Here is a 17,322-nt window from a genome sequence, read left to right as displayed (position 1 = left end):
CTGACACAAAGCATCGCGTACAGGTAGTAACTCTTAGGTCTTAGCACTGCACTTCGGAGGTGACTCTCACCCACTGCATAGTTATTTCTGTGTGCAAAGTGGTTTTGGTGTGTGGGGGCCAGGTTTCTTTCCGAAGCTTCACTCCAGTTACCCATCACGTATCCTCCGACCTCTCGTGGGACGGAGGGACTGAACCCAGTGACGGGCCTGCAGGCAAATTCAAGCCATGCACTAGGTGGGGACGTTCAGACCAGAAAACCAAAGTAATCCTGCTCCAAAGGAAACCCTCAGAACACCGTGTGTGGCTGTAGGAGCCTCGGCACAAAGTGCTGTGATCTCCGATCGTTCCCGATTGTACCAAAGGGTTTGTTAGTTAGTGCAGGCATATCCCAGGATTTTTGTGGTGCTGCCTCCTGTCAGAGTGGTTTGTGGCCATTAAGAGTCTGAAACACCCCCTTGCCTTACTCCCCCTATGGATGTGGAATCTGCATCGCAGGGAGATGAAAAAAAAAATCATTAAAGGAGGCATGGGCAGGGAATTTGGGTATAAAGGAGGTGGTTTTGGCTGCAGTGGATGCACCTCCTTTTGCGCTGAGCTGCACTGGCACTTCAGGGTAGCGCATTCCCCCACTTGGCTACTGTCAAATCATCTCCTCATGCTTTCAATTTACTTCTTGAAGTACCTGCTCAGAGGGGTGGCATGTCCTACGTGCTCTGGGGGCTCCTTCCGACTTGTTTTATTTTATCACGCTGTGTTTGGTGTGGTGGAGATGTGAGCAAACACATCTCGAAAGGCGCCCCTGTGGGCGCTGCTGAAGGTGTAAATTCTTCCCGCCTGCTTTACAGCCCCGGTTGCCTCTGCTTTGAGAATTGCTCCTTCTGTGCTACCTTGGGGGAGGAGGGAAGGTTAATTAATTAAGCAGTAATTGTTGTCAAGTCGGTTGTTGCTAGCATTTAACATTTGACTTGTTTACTATCCTGAGGTACAGCGGAAGGAGTTAATGATCTATCAAATCGTGCACCCATCATCAGAGGCTTGTTTGGAAAGGACGGCTTTATTTATGAGCTGTAAAATAATGTGTTTAAAAACCCCATGTTTTGGAGAAAGATTGTTGGGGTTCGTGTTTGAAACTGTCACTAGGTAGCTGTGGAGACAAATGTGTTGCCTAATAAAGCTTAATGACTGATTTTCCCATTAATCAGAATTGAGAATGTGCTTCATTAAGATAATTAACTGAGCAGTTGCTTAACTGACAGTCGGTAGACACAAATTCCCAAGTTACTTGCTTTCCTCGAAATACAACTCACAAGCAGAGCTATGCAAATCTCGCCGTCCGCGCCGTGTCTGTGGGTACTGCTGAACTGCCTGGTGCATCCATGTGCAGCGCCCAAGACCTGGGTACAAGGTTGTTGTAGTCAGTTTGAGCTGCTCCATTTCTCCAGCAGCCAAGGGCCTTTTATCTGCTGATTTCTGGAAGGCCATAGCTCATTTCTCGTTGTTTTTGCCACCCTCAGAACATCAGCTCCTCCGAGGGGATTTCCTTGCCTGAATTTCTGGCTTTGTTTGCCGTGCGCTAGAAGTGGGGTCATGAATGCTGAGCCCCCCGAAGGTAGGGTTGTGTAAGATTAATCCGCGCCGGGAGTATTTGTAGGCAGTATATGCCAACAGTGAAGAAGTTAGGAGAAATAACTGAGGGATCTAAAACTTGAATTCTTAAATACGCTACCTAGTTGTAAAGCCTGGTTGTAAATCCTTTTCTTTGCAGCTCCCCGTGTCTTGAATTATAACTTGGTAATGCGAGCGTGGAGCACAGCTCAGAACCTTTGAACAGAAGCCTAACACAGGCAGTCTTCTCAACTCTTGCTTTTCTTTTGTCTCCAGAGTTCCCGGTCTTCCACGATGAACCCTGTTTACAGCCCCGTTCAACCTGGGGCTCCCTACGGAAACCCGAAGAACATGGCTTACACAGGTAGGTCTGGCGCTCAGCGGCTGCTTGTGGACATTCACACTTGGTGGTGAGAGCAGGGGGTTGTTAATGAGCCGTTAATCCCTTAATTAAGGGAGAAACGGGATTCCCACTCAGATGGGAACGCGACTCTTCAGCAGGGGTGTCGCAGTAAGGTTAGTGAGAAGAAACGGGCCTCAATTCCTAAGAAGAGGGCACCCTGGAAATCCGAAAAAAAAGGACCAAAAGGGTGTATCTTTAAACAAAAAAACGCCCAAGAAATTTCTGGGGCAATCCGCTGGGAACTGGAGGGCTTGGCTCCAGAGCTGAACCGAGCAACTTGGGTGCACGTGCCGGAACGGTCCTGCCACGTGCAATACGGACCCTGCTGTAGAGAGTTGCTGTGGAGAACATGCAGTTGTTCTGGTAGATGGAGGTTTAAAGTGCATTGTTGACTGATTTCTTGTTTTCAGATTATGCTTTGGTTGAGTTAGTCTCATGTTGAACGGCAAGTCTGATGGTTGTTTGAAGTCCGTCTCTGGAACAGAGGGAATTGTCTAAAAGCGTTATATTTAATACTTGAAAAAGGCACTGAAATTTGTTTACCAGAGTTATGTAACTAGTGGGGAGCTCACGTGTACAAATACGGAAGGAATTTATCTCAGATAGAAATTGTGCTCTGCAAAAAGAAAATCTCAGCCTAGGTGTATCTGTGTTCCTTCCTGTGCATGATGTTTACCTGTAGGTGTTCTTCTGATCTGGTAAGCCCCTTACAACATCAGCCTTCGAAGACTCCCCCTGCTAACATGTTGTTGGATATAATTAGCTATCAAGCGTCGCGTTGCATAAACGCTTCCTTCTTTGTGTTTGCGTTGCCTGTTGTGTGCGTTGACTTGAGCCTGATGCGTGAAACTGCTTGGGAATATGCTTTTGTGGAGCAAAGTGGTCAACAGCAAATGAAAATGAACATAAATGCTCTCAGCTACTTCATTTATAAAATATTCTCATTGACTCCAGTAGCTGTTTCTGCCAGCAGATCAGTAGAGCTGGCTGTATTGCTCGAGGAGGCCTGTCTGATACTCTGGAGCAGAGAGTTCCTCAAAGAGGTTTTGCCCCATTTTTATTCACCCTTTCTTTTTTTTCCCAATCAAATTTATGCATGCTGCTTTGTTGGAGATACTGTAGCTCAGGGGAACTTCGGTCTTACAGCCAAAGCACTAGAGGCTTAGAAAAAAATTCGCTGTGAATAATCATCTCTTCAGAAATATCACCATTGTAAGAGGACTGCAGACTCCAGCAGTGCTGGGGTGATAGAATGAGCTCCTAAGTGCACAGTTATTTTCCTGCACTGGAAAGAACAGCAATCTTGTGCTTTCCAGAGCATGCATGGTTTTGACAAGAGGCTACTTCTCTCCCACTTTACTTTCTCTGCACGTGTTCAAAACTCCACGCTAATATCTTTTCAGTGTAGACTTTCTCTATCTGCTCTCCAACAGTTGGATGTTTTAGAAGCTGCCTTCCTGGCACTGGGTAAGGCAATTTTATTGAAATATTGAGGTGCAGGCTGTATACAGTTCGTACATTGACCTTTCTGGAGGGAGAAATTTAGAGGGTGGTTTCTATTTTAAATGAACCGATTCTACATGGCTGCATTCTGAATAAGTCAAATGGCGACATTAGTAGGAAATTATCTTCTAAAATAACCTGCTGGTTAAGCAGCGTGAAGATTATATTGTGCATTTCAATATTTGAAGCCATTGTCCAGCTTGAGCAGGTTGTGCCAGCTCTGGTTGGTGACACAGGAGGGAGGACCAGAGGGCTCCGGCCGCTCATCCTGCAGAGTTCATGGTGACGGAGGAGGCGGCGGTGGCTGATGTGCAGGATGACCTTGGGGAAAAAAAATTGGAGGCAGATCAGACTTGAGAAAATGTACCAAGGTCCTTGGTTATGTCAGTGGGAGCTCCAAAAGGGGGAGATTGGCGTGGCTGCACCGAAGCAGTAACTGAGTTATGTTAGCGCCCGGCTCTTCCATTGCACAGGTGGGAAGGGTCAGTGGGCTCTGTTCTTACAAGGAGGCCCAGAATAGATAATAGGATAAAGAACGTGTAAACTAAGAGCTGTTTTCTTTGCTAGGCAAATGGTATTCCAGAACTTCTTTTAAAAATGAATTTGCTTGAATATTTAGTGGGAAAACTAAAGTTATATTGTGAAAAAGGGGGAAAAAACATAATTATTTCCTTTAAATACCAAAGACAGGCTACTGTGGAGGGCGTTCTCAACGATTGCTAACAGAAGGCTGCCGTGACTGTTGCGTTAGAAATGCCAGGTTCTGCCTATGTAATGCTTGCTTTTTGTCTGAGACTTCATTTGCAATGCTTTAACTTGCATTGTTCAGCCATGTAGCGGTTTATTATGTAGCCACGAGCTATTCTGGAGGATATTAAAACTCACACAGACAAACCAAATAGACTTTTCACACGAGAAGCACGAAGCTAAAGAGTTGGTAGATACTTCCTTCTCAAATTGCTTGAAAATAATAGCTGAGGCATGTGAGGTGGTAGATCTGGAAGGGACGTTGCCTCCCGGCCCTTGCACAAAGCCTTTCCATGCCCTGAGAGCTCATTATGGCTTCAGGGTTTAACGAGTGCCTGGGTCGTGATGGTGCCTTGGCAGCCGAGAGCCGAGTGGCAGAGCTCCCTGGGTGCTTCTCCGCTGGAAATAGCGGGGAAGCGAGGTCCGGAGGTCTTTCCAACCCTTATGATTCTTCCCTGAGACAGAGCTTGTGGTGTCTGTCCTGAGATTTTTATCTGAGGTACAGTTTGGGATGTAATGCATAATTTATATATCTTATGTAAGAGTTAAAAAAGAGTTGAAAAAAATCTTTCTGGAATAGTAGAGGGCACTGGAAAAAAGTAATGCTAAGCTTTACGTTGGGCAAGAAATGGAAATCAAGAAAACCACTGAAGTGTAATAATGCCGAGTTAAAGGTTGAGAGCCCTAAGCTATGTTCTTGGTTTGCTTTAGAGTTCATCTTTTTACCCCAAACCCAGTACAGCACATGTATTACTTATTTTTTTTGTCCTGAAAGTTCATGCATAAACCATTAATTTATAATCTTGTGGAGTACAACTCAGGGGGGATGTAGGCTGAAAAAAACCCAAGGGTGGTAATAAGGATAATGGCACCTTGAATTCTACTCTGTTATTTTTCAGTGCTAAATGCGAATGCTTTATAACAAATAGCTTGCTTTTGGTTTAAATTATCAGTTTTAATCTGATTTTCTTTTCCTTCTCACTTCTTCAGTATTTTCCATGCTTGGTGGGCTTGTGAGAGATGTCCATTAGCAAATAAGCAAAATAAGCAAAAAGATAAGCAAAACTTTGGTACCAGATTGGCTGTTGTTTGTTGGGGAGAATGGGAAATCCCCGGGATGTGTTTAAGTACTTGGTGTACGTACATTTAGTTACTTTCTTTATTTTTCCATTCAGCCCTTCCTTAAAGAAAATGTAAAGGGTAGCTTATTTTCTAAATGGTTAATAAAGTGAATTAGATGATTTTTTACTGGAAATTATAATTAAATACAAAAAAAAAAGCAGAAAACCAAAGTTTTGAAGTAGAACTGTTAGGTGAAACAGTCAGAAGTGTTAAGTTCATACGAGAAATATTTATCAAAACATCCCGTATTTGAACCAGGAGATTTATTAAAGAAATCTTCTTTCTTATTAAAGAAATAAATCTATGAGTTTCTTCTGTAGTTAGTGAATCTAATTTTCTGGGTCCTTAAGAACCACAGATCTATTGCATTGCAGCCTCCTTGTTTTTTTTTTTTTTTTCTTTTCCTCAATTGAAAGAGGTGAATAAGCCCGGTGCATTTTCCAGCTGGTTATGGATCTGGTCCCAGGGGACATGGGCAGAATATTTTCCCTGAGGACGGGGCTGTCTGCCTGCCTGCCCCTGCTTCCCAGGTGCTTGTTGCTGGTGCTCGTCGCTGCTTCCCCTCCACAGGTTCGGCTTACTTCAGAGCATCATCGGCAAACGGTGTTTGAGTATCGTCTGCTGTTTAATTAAAGTAGGCTGTAATTAACTTGGATCTTAATGTAAGCTGTCGTTTTAATTGAGGTTAACTCTAAAATGCGTTTAAGGACTGTCATTTGCTTTTTTATTTATGTAGAATCCACTTTGCCTATCCCAAACGTGAGCTGTTGAAATGCCTGTTTTTTCTTTGACACATTTGCCTGCTGTTAACTCTGAGCATTTTGCAAAAGGTCATGAGCCTGTCACCCCCTTAAAATGCACATCAGTCCAGCAGCCTCTTCTTGCAGCCCTGTGCAACATCGTTGACTGCAAGGAGACCGTGCGCCCAAGTGCTGGTGATGGGATCCCTTTCAGTGTAGAAGAGTCTCCAGCAGCTATTAATGCCGTATTCTCAATCCTTCCCAGCACCCAGGGCCACAGATTTTGGATATTCAGAGGAGCCATGCAATGCCACCACCACTCAAAACGCAAGTTGAGTCAACTTTAGGCAAGGCGCGTGTCCTTGGCGCGCGCCAGTCCTGCAGCAAACAGATGAGCTCGCTGGTGTGGTATCAGGGGTGAAGAATTGGTCTCTCCTCTAGCTTGCTTGACCTGAAGCATGCAACTCTCAAAGTGCTTGTACGAGCTCAGACCATTCTTGTTTTCCCCCTCACAAGCTGATTAATATGCTGATAAGGTGCTTCAGGAACCTTGGGTAGACTGACCCCAACTGCATTCATTGCAGTCATTGCTAAATAATAACTGATAGGAAAGGCCAAGAGCCCAGAGATGTGAAGCTGGTTAGTGATTCTCCACTTCCTTTTAGGCTAGTGAATCTCCACTACCTTTCTTGGAGAGCCTTGCTCTGTACTGCCAGGTCTACAAGGAGCTCACTCTTCCCCTAATTTTTCCCTTGGAGAGGGCAGGAAGGCCCAAGGAGAGGGCATCCTCCATTGGCCATTCTCTAGCTTTTCAGGGAAGATCAGGCAAGCCCTCTTCTGGTCCTGCTGCTGCTCACATTGCTTAATCACTGCAACCTTTCACGCCATGCAGAGGCTTTTTCTTCTATCCCCCAGCTGGCAAGGACCTGCATGTGTATGGAGAGCTGGTCTCGTTGTTTCACCGGGAGGAACCTGACGCCTTTTAATAAAAGCCTTTGTGCAACTGGGTTCTGTTCAGTTGCATTTCCAAAGTGGATTAGCCTAGACTGCCCAGAGGCACTTCTCGTGAGCCACTAATGTGAAATAAATATTCCCGGGTAGCTGCTCAGCAAGTTTTATCCTGCACAGGATTCACCAAGAATCGCATTTGCAATTCATTTGTGGTCTTGCTGCAAGACCCAGTATGTTTCTTAGATGTTCTTCCTGAAGTAAGGATTGCTGCTTCTTCAGTTTAAAGAATAGAACAGTCTTATTTCTGGTGACTTAAGGACACATCCCAAGCACTTTGTCATTTGTTTGTCGTGTCTCCCTGTGTCACTGCTGCCTTTTTTGTGCTGTCTGCAAGGGCTGGGTTCATTTCCTTCCCCAGTTAATTGATTTTCCTGCTTCTTCAAGTGACTCTGTGAGATTTTTGAGAGCGCTAAAAGAAACATATGATAGTAGCATAACTTAGATTTACAGTGTAATGCACACTTGTGGTTATTGCTGTAAGATTTTGTGTTAGAGAATGGGCATGACTGGTAGGCGAACAACTCTGTGAGTCGGTATACTAATTGCTAGTTTTTGTGTTGGTGGAAAGACATCAGTTTGATATTTTTCTTACTTGTCTGTGTTCTTGGAGGTCTTTCAGGGGGATCCCCAAGAGGGTTAAGGAGTTAGACGAACCGATGCTCTTGTAGTTGTGAACCATGCTGGCGCGCAGCACAGGTCTGAAGCCAAAATCGTGCAGACAGCAGAGCCTGATTCTGTTTGACCAGAAATCCCTTTCCATAAACGAGAGTTTAGCTGTCATGAGAAGACAGAAATCAAAACACTCCATCCCCGAATGAAAATTATTTTTCTCTGTAAAGGTTTGGGAGACCATGAGCTAGAGATGCAGAGAACAGCAACGTGCCCACACAGCCCTTGCGGAGCGTGAATTTTCATAGAACCACCAAATGGTTTGGGTTGGAAGGGACCTCAAAGCCCATCTAATTCCAACCCCTGCCATGGGCAAGGACACTGTTTCGTCCCTTTTCCCAAGGTGAAACCACAACATTTGTTCTGACATAATGACTAGCAGAGGGAACCGGCATCTTCCAGCCATTGGTTTTGTTGGCAGGACGGGACATTTTGGGGCTCTTCCATGTGTTTTTTTATGTTTTCTTCTTTATTAATGTATTTTGTGTTGGTCATCGAACCTTGGGCATGGCTGACCTGATTTACACTGTCAGCTTTGCTTCTCATTTAATTTACCCGTATGTTGAAAGCCAGTAGCCTCTGATTTTGTCAAAGGTGGAAGGATGTTCTGATAGGATTTCTAGTCGGCCTTTAATCCTCCTTTGCATACTCTTTGTGAGACAAAGATAATTCTAGGCTTGATTTCAGCCTTTCTTATTAACTTAAAATTAAAAATTTGCTATATTATTCTCTGGCAAGGCTACGCCTTTGATAACAGATTAGTTCTTCGGCCAAGAAAACCGAGTTCTTTCAGAACTGCTGTGCGTGAAGAGGATAAACGAGACTTTTTCCTTTCTTTTGGCGTTGCTCAGCACGTTTGCGGGGAGTGCCAAGGAGCACGAGGCAAACGGCCGTGATGCTGAAGGAGGCAGGGATGCGGCGTTCCCCTCCTTGCCTTTGCTTGGGCTTCTGCATGCATGCCCACCGCTTCCATTGATTGCGAAAAGCCATCTCTGGATTTAATTAGGTGATCCACTGCTTACTGGTTCTGTAAAACAGGAATTTTAAACTGTGTTCAGGGCGTTGAATTGATTTCAGGGTGATTAAAAATGTATGAAGTGGGTACAGTGAATATTTTTCCTCTGGCGTTTCTTCATGTTTATTAATTGGTGTGTATAGAGCAGACAGGCAAATCGTACTTGACTGGGAGAGGAATGAGCTCTGACTTGTGTAGGCTCTTGTTATTTTTATGTTTAAGTGCATAGTTTTTGTACAGCAACACTACCAAGCAACTTGCTGAATTTCTCAGTGCTGGAAGCTGATGGAGTTTCAGCTCTGCTTAGCCGATCACCAGTGGCTAATTCATAGTAATAAATTAAATCGAGGAGTTTCTTGAAGTCACAGCAAGCGTAGGCCCCCTCAGGGAATGAGGCACAGGTTTCCCTCTTTGGGGGAGTGAGGGAGGACGAAGCGGGGAGCTGTTGGTGAGATTTGGGGTATTTGTGAGCGTGCTGACGGCTGGGTTTTGGGCACGTGTTGGCTGTGGACATACCACAGATGGCAGCAGGGCCGGGCGATGGGCAATCATGTCCCCACGTGCCAGGACGAAAGGCTTCCTTCTTTCCTTGTAGTGCTAGAAAAGGAGAGCGGGCACCAACTGATCACTCGGGACGCAGCAAAGCTGCATTTCAGAACATGGAAATAGGGATTGGGACGGACCCTTGCAGGCACTTGTAAGCTCAGCTCCCTCGGAGGTCGCTTCAGCACCGTCAGCCTTCCCCGGAGCCCCGCAGAACTTCGGGGAGCATCCTTTGCCCCTTGTTTGGCCTTGCGACACTGTGTAAGGCTCTAGGAGCTTTTGAATTTCCCCGTGTTGTAAATAACCGGAATGGTCTCAGAACTTAAAAGCAAACAGAACTCAGGTTATGTGTTCCTGAATGAGCCCATTGTGTACCTTTTAATCCGATGGGCTCGCTTAGCGCAGGGAGTGGTTTTGTGCTGTGCCGCACTGCTCGGCTACAATATTGATTTTGTTTTTTCCTCGTAGTGAAAAAGAAATAAAAAGATTAAATGACTAGGGCTGAAGCAGACACGTATAAGGCAGGGAAGAAAAAAGACTAGAGGGGGAAGGAAGAGGTGGCCTTGGAAGCGTGTTTTGAAGGAGAAAGTGCCTCTTCATTTAAAGGACATAGGCGGCGAACAGAGGATTTTTTGTGTTGGTCACTGCTGTAGACTGTTGGCATATAATCGGAAACTCTTCACTCACTTGGGGAAGAAATAAGCTTTATTTTGAAGCATGAGCTCTGCTAAAGCTCTGTCTTACGTAGCATGTAGAGAAATTCTCACCAGCAATTTGGGCTTTTAAAATGTATGTCAAGTATTAAAATTGGTGAATGTAATTTTTTTCCTTTGTGATTTCTTAGTCTCTGTATATCATAGAATGAAACTCTATTTTTTGTTGGCTTTCTTTGTCTGCAGTGTGTTTGTAAGCAGTCTGCGCTTTGTAGTTCTTTGTGCAGTCATGGTTCTGTGTTTTAGCCCATTTAAAATGTCTCTTCCTACATGTTACTTCAATATAGCCAGTTGGCTCCGTCTTCTTCGTTGCTAATGTTTATGTTTCATCCTTTTATTTTTTTGTCACATCGATCTGCCTGTTCTCTTGATGACAATTATTATTCTCCTCCTGAAGTTTTTTCTGTGCCTTTCAAGTAACTGAAGTGCCCAAACCAAAACGTGGTGTGAGAGGCTCTTTCCAAGACTCGTGCTGTTGGAGAAGCGCCGTTGCCTTTGCTGATGTCCGACAGGGACATTGTAGATGCCATCAGAGGTCCCACTGGCCATCCTGGTACCATTTCTGCAGCACTGTGGGTCTTCATGCCACTAGTTCACATTGCAAAGTCACGTTTGATTTGCCACACATCAGATCTTAAAATCCTCTCAGCCTCGATGCTTTCCAAACCCCCATAACTATTGCCCTTCCCTTTAAACTAGCTCTGGTTCTCCAGTTTGCCCAGTTGAGAAGAACACAGGACCTGGTAATGGTGTGAATTTGAGATGGGGATTGGTAATAAAACAAAATGTCTGCTAGCCCTGAAACCACACGCCTGCCTGGAATCTCTCCGTTGTAAGTTAAACTCTCACTGAGTCTGAAATACATGCCTTTTTTTTTTTGCATAATTTTTTTCTGCCATTTCCAGTTTGAATTCATATCCTTCCTTGTTTTTCTCGATGCATACTTGCACAGCACACATTCAATACCTCTTAAATCCTCAGGTGCTTCAATTAAATGACTGAAAATAAACTTCAATGCTGCCTTATGATCAGCCCAAAACACTTAATATTTGCTCCTTTCGCTCTCCCCGCCTCCGTTTTCTTTTTTTGCCTGGCACAGCAAATAAGTGGTTAGATATTTGTTGTTGTTTTTTTGTAGTCTGAAAGTAATAAATTAAAATTTTGTGGCTTGACTTCTGGAAACGTGTCTGTAGATTAAATATTGAATTTTTCTCCTCTCCTGGTGCACAATTATTTTTTACACTGTGCGCAGTCAATGCGGCACAGCGCAGAGGTCTGTCTTTATGTACAGAAATGTGATCTGGTATGGGGTCGTAAAAGACTTTTAAAAGCTTCAGAAATAGTTCCCCAGTTTGTACCAGATCTGTAAATTACCGCATCTATTTTTCTACTGTGCTTTGTACCAAACCTCATAGTTTTAGTTCCATGTGGATCAGCTCTCCCAAAGTGGCGTGGTCTAGCTCTGCCTTGTTAATCTGTTTTGCTATTTTGTTTGTGTTCTATTTAGCCCCAACTGAAACTGAAATGGGGAGTTGCTTATATGCAAAGACATTCTTACACTTATTTTAAAGTGCGTGTGCCTGCCTTTCCCTCTCTACGCGCTTGCTGGCATTCGGCCTCGTTTCATCTAATGCAGTACTGGGCTAGAATTTTAATGTCTCTGCGGCCAGAGATGATTTATTAGATCCCAAAGCCCTGGCTCAGAGTGCAGGAAGAAAATATTGCATCAGTGAGCTTGCTTGGCACTGTTCAAATAAACGAGTCCTGAAAGACTCTTCAGTGTTAGGGCCTTTTTTCCTTCCCTTCCCCTTGCCCACCCCAGCCCCCAAATTTTTGCTGATACAGAGAGGTGCTCGCTCCTTGCAGGAATGAAGGCTGCGTGTTAGCCATCTCCAGATCTTGCCACGATAAATGTGTTTGTCAACAGCTTCATCGTAAAGCTTCTTAAATCCGCACAGCCACAGCACAGGGGGCTGAGACAGAGCTGTAATTCCCAAGTGGAAAAAAATGCTGCTTTTAGGACAGGCTGGGCTCCGGGTAATGAACTGTTGGGAATGCAGCATCGTGGCAAATGTAGGAGGCTGTCCTCTGGTCCTTGTTCTGGCCATGGATTTGGGGTTCACACTGTTGGAGCAGCCCGGCATGTCTCTGCTGCCTGGGGCGCAGCTCTCAGGACCACATCTGGCAGGTATTTACCTGCTGTAGGTTTTCAGTTCTTTGGAAAACATGGTTTTTCTTCACTGAGCTTGCAGTATCCAATCCATCTTTGTTTAGCTGAGAGCCAAATTGTGCTGCTGCTTACACTGTCCCCGCAGGTCAAGGCGTGATGAGTTGTGCGTTACAAGTCACTGCATTTCTTTCCTCTTTTATGTGCTGTTGGAGAGGTGCCTTAAGAAAGACCTAAGTTTGAGTCTTGTTGTGAAGAAGGAGAAAAGTACCTCAAATAACAGGGAAGTCAGGCTGAAAAGAGGAGCTCTCGCAGGACTTGAGATGAGATGTGGGCAACAGATACTGGATACGAGGGTTGGAGAGGGAAGTGCGAGAATGAAACCCTGGGGTGATGACAGGTGAAGACCTTTGTATCTCATAGTGAATTAAGTCCCTTTAGTAAGTAAACAAGGGCATTTTCAGCCTTACACTTGATTTATTGCCATCTGTTTACGCTCAAAAATGAAGTTAGCGTCTCTCATTATTAGAAGCCCAGTGCAGTGCAGAGAAGAGCATCCATCTCAAGGGAGAAGGAGTTGTTGGTTGTGGTGGCATTCCCAGGAGGTGCAAAGCACATAATAACCATGACTGAGATCAGATAGGGGAAAAAACTAATTTGAGCAGCCTGAAAATGAGCTGTTGTATTCAGGAGTGTGTACGCATCTGAGCTTCTGTTTACCTCTAGTTTCTTCTTATTTCAAATTAGTAACTATTTCCTGAGGTGAAGGTCATTTCCTATTGCAGGTGGAAGGTGTGGGTAAAGAGTTGTGTTCTGTTCAGGCATTCCATTGCAAGAATGGCTTTTTGTTCCTCATAAACTTTGAGAGAGCTGGGGGTGTTAGGCCTGGGGAAGAGAAGGCCCCGGGAAGAGCTGCCAGCGGCCTGCCAGGGCCTGCAGGGGGGGCAGGAAAGCTGGGGAGGGACTCTTGGTCAGGGCTGGGGGGACAGGACGAGGGGCACCGGCTGGAGCCTGGCAGGGGGGAGGCTTCGGGGAGGCATTGGGAAGAAATTCTTCCCTCTGAGGGCGCTGAGGCCCTGGCCCAGGCTGCCCAGAGGAGCTGGGGGTGCCCCAGCCCTGGCGGTGCCCAAGGCCAGGCTGGGGGGAGGGGCTGGGGGCTGGGTGCAGCCTGTGCTGGGGGCACGGGGTCCTGACCATGGCAAGAGGTGGAATTAGGTGGGCTTTAGGGCCCCTTCCAACCCAAACCATTCTCTGATTCTATGAAAATAGTTCAGGAAGCAGTGGTATAATTAACTCCCATAGCAATTTTGGGGTAGACAGAGTCATTTTTCGTAAATGAAGACCCAATAGTGGCCACATAGTCTTTCAATAGAACATGGCTTGCTTTGAGTCTGAGGCAGGGACCTCTCATCTTGCTTGTTCTGTCCTACTCACACCCCCAAGGTGAACATATTCACAGTCTGCCAGGATCACCTGCATGCTGGATAGATAGCGAGGGATGTAACCATCAACTCCTTGTCGAGGCTCCTGGGTCCCCTCAGCTGGCAAAGGCAGACGGTTTGGCCATGCCACTGTACCCTAGGGGAGCTGGTGGCCATTGGGAACTTTCTCCTTTTCATCCTGCCTTGCCCTTTGTGAGTCATTAGGCATTGTTGCCTTCACGCCCCTTTTTCTCTCTATCTGGGTGTTTTATTGGCCGTAGGACTTTTTTCTTCCCTAGTCGGGGTGCCTTGAGAAACTGGACACTGAGTTTTAATGTGCTGTGGTCTTAAAGACTTGCTGATTGTTGCAGGACACTAATACAGCTGCCATCAGCACGTGCTTTTCTCTCAACCACGCTTCTGCCATTCCTTCAACAAATCTGAGCCAGCTGTGCTAGGAGCACACGCTGGGAGCTGGACACTGCGGCACTAGGAACACCAACCTTTTGTGTGCTAAGAATGGGGATTTGTTCGTACAGGCGGGGTGGTGCCCACTCCGCCAGGCACGCCTGCTTTTTGGTTCCCGTTGAAAACAGCAGCCGGACTCTCGCTGTGCTACTCCTGAGCAAGTGGTTGGCAGCATCCCTAAATGAGACAGAGTCTTCAGTGTTTCGAAATGCACCGAAAATGTTGCAAATAAATGATAAAGTAGTGAAAAGCAGTGGGCAGAGTGCTGGAACTCCAGCAGATCCCAACGCCAGTGTCCTGCAAAGTGCAAGTACCCCGGGTGAAGGGGAAGAGCTGGCAATAACATGGCCTAACTGGCTTGGTCCCGTTCATTTGTCTCCATCAAGACAATAACTTGTTCGTGTTGTTGCTTCCCTGAGCATTAGCAGTGCTTCAGCTGGAGAGCTTGGCTCAAAGGGGCTTCCCTGCTCCCTGCCTAAATTATCGTTAATGACTTCTTGAGTTGATTTCTTGCCTGCTCCCTGCCTAAAATACCACGTTATCTCCATGTTGAAGGGCAGAGGGGAACGTCTCCCTCCAAAAGGCCCAGCACACCTCCCAATGTGTTTTCATCTCCAGTTTCTGTTCTGTCCTAACAGTGCTTTGGTTTGGCTGTGGGGTTCTTTAATTTCTTTTATTTCACCAGACAGTGCATTATCCCTCCCTTGTCTCTCTCCCCAGCTGTCTCGGTCCTTCAAGGCAGCGATGTGTAATTCTCCCATTGTGGACATTAGACCCATGCTGAATAAAGATGAAGTGGAAGCAGAATGCTTTCCCATTAATTTAAAACTTTGGTTATCATGACAACAGGTTACAACTCTTTTCATTGCCATGACAATCTCTTGCAAAATTGTTAAAATGCCGTCTTACAGTTATTTTTAGTTTGTCCTCCATTCCCATGGAGACCAACTTTTACTTGAGGCGTTTGATGCTTTGTGCCTGGAGCTGTTAATGAGCCTTGCAGAAGTCTGGAAGTCAGGAACAGAGACCCCCGAGGTCGCCCATTCCTCCTTCAGCCCTCGCAGGGATGGGCCGTGCACTACGCTTTCCCGTTGTGTAGGTCCAGTACGTGCCCTCCTTTCTGTTACCTCCCCTCGTGTGACTTTTAACATTTACATTTGCTGTTGCGCCAGCAAATGTTGTATTCTTCTTTGCCTATGGCCCTAATTGTTGCAGCAAGTTGCCAGAAAACTTCAGGTTCTGCAGAGGACGCTGAGAAAAACATCTACAAGGGAAGAAAAAAAACGTAGAAGACCATGAGAGCACATTTAAAATGGTCATTTCGTTTTAGCCATTTAGTTGGTTTCGGAAAAAAGAAAAAAGCCTTATGTTTTTTTAGGCAAATCCCAGAGGTAATGGGATGATTTTGCTGACAGCACAAAATGTAGAATTATGCTTAGGTTTTGACATTACAAAAAGCTACCTGGTGCAGAGGAGTTCACACCGAAATCAAGTTTTCTCTATGTCTGTGTTCAGTTTACAAAGGAAGTTTTACTGGAGTAATGTTTGCTTGATCAGCTAAAAAATTACTGGCATACCATGGAATATTAGAGATGAACTCACCTTGTGAGTTTCCCTTTTTTTGTGCTTTTATCTTATTGTTATCTAGCTAATTCATGTAATCATGGGAATCTCCCCCTCGTCATTTGGAATTAGGAATTAAATAAAAATAAATAGCCAAGGCCAGTGGTGGCTTCTTTGCCCCTTTCTGCTGGGGCCAGCCCTGGCCGTCTCAGGACCTTCTGAAGCCATCCTCGGTGCCTCCTTCGCTGTATGGCTGAAATTCATGGTGTAACATGTAGGATTTCTGTCGATGAGGCTTTTCCTTTTACTCCTCTTCAGTGGATGTGAGCACGGCTGCTCCAAAATCGAAAAGGGTGAGATGGAGATGGCATCCCTGTTTCAGCTGCACTAGAGAGGTGACACCATGGATTAACATGGATGTATTTAGGGCTAGCTGCTTTTGCTAAAATTTCAAAAAAAAAAAATCCCATGTGAGGGAATTTCCCACCTATTTCCCATCTAGTCTGTGAAGATGCAGATGATCTGACTATCACGTTCCTTCCACAAAGGTCGCACAAGGAGGACAAGGTGCACGGGGTCTGTGGGCATCTCCTTTACGTTCGTCCCCCCTGGAGTGCTGGCGGTGGTCGGCGTTCCTGCTTCTTGCCGTAAAGCTCTTTGTTTTAAGAGATGGTGTGGAGATGCAGATAGTATTTCGATCAATAATTTTAGCCTTGTTTAGCTCGGGAGCTTATCGTCAGTTCCAAAACGTTCTTTTTCAGTCATCTAAAATCTTGCCCTCTCCGAGATAATTAAATCCTCTTGCTGTGTAAGGTCATTCTGAATCTTTGTACTGCAGATAAGAGCAATCAGAAGAGTTTTTAATGTATCTTGTTTGCAGGATCAGAGTCCGTTTGCCTTCTGGTGTGGTCTGACTTTGCATAAAGACTCAAAAAAATAACATTTTTGTGCCATAACTCGGTCTCATCTTTTATTGTGCCATTACATAGGCAGCAGCATTACCTGGGAAGGTTAATTTTTTGCTTCTGCTTCGCCCCGGCTGCGAGCTGTAGGATTTAGCATCCATTTGTGCAGCCTGGACAGCGTATGGCACACGGTGCCAGTGAAACCTGGCCATTGAGGTCTTTAACGAGGGAAATAACGAGCTATAAAGCCCTTTGGTAAATTGTTCGTACTAGCACTTGTAGAGGACATTACGTAACTACACGGGTATTAGTCACGGAGAACTACGTGTGCTGTAAGGTGTGTGACTATCTCTTGAGATGTTCCCACCGAGTTCTGTGCATGTGCTGTTCTCCAAATAATTTCTTGGCTTTTTTTTTGTCTACAAGAGGGCATTTAGCATTTCCTAGCAGCAGTTGTTCCTGTAATGGCTGCCTTCACTAGCTCTAAAGTATATGCCTAATATAATTGATGCGAGTATATGAATAACACCTTGAATAACACCTCTGGTGGTGTTTGCATTAAGTAGATTTTGTTGCTTGCGTTTTTTATTTGCTATGACATTCTTTGGGTTGTAATTTGAATTTCTGCAACTGGTTGGTCACTTCTCACGACGTGGTGGTTAGCGGAACACAGGGCAATGTGTGTGCTTGCTATGTTTGGGACCAGCAGCTCTGGTGAATCGCCCT

General features: G+C 45.3%; 1 protein-coding gene across 5 annotated transcripts in view; it reads left to right on the top strand.

Moving 5' to 3' along the window:
- The window catches only part of FAM168A (family with sequence similarity 168 member A), a 176,507-nt gene that overhangs the window by 94,090 nt on the left and 65,095 nt on the right, over positions 1-17,322 (top strand). For all 5 annotated transcript variants that reach the window (XM_050709193.1, XM_035570371.2, XM_035570368.2 and 2 more), the window contains one exon: positions 1,883-1,970. In XM_050709193.1, coding sequence (XP_050565150.1) covers positions 1,901-1,970 — 70 coding nt within the window. In that variant the 5' untranslated portion in view covers positions 1,883-1,900. The remainder of the gene's footprint in view (positions 1-1,882; positions 1,971-17,322) is intronic.

This window comes from Cygnus atratus, chromosome 1, assembly GCF_013377495.2.
Source record: "Cygnus atratus isolate AKBS03 ecotype Queensland, Australia chromosome 1, CAtr_DNAZoo_HiC_assembly, whole genome shotgun sequence".
Lineage (NCBI taxonomy): Eukaryota > Metazoa > Chordata > Aves > Anseriformes > Anatidae > Cygnus > Cygnus atratus.
Note: the sequence above shows the minus strand (reverse complement) of the source record. Positions and strands in the feature narration are given on the sequence as shown.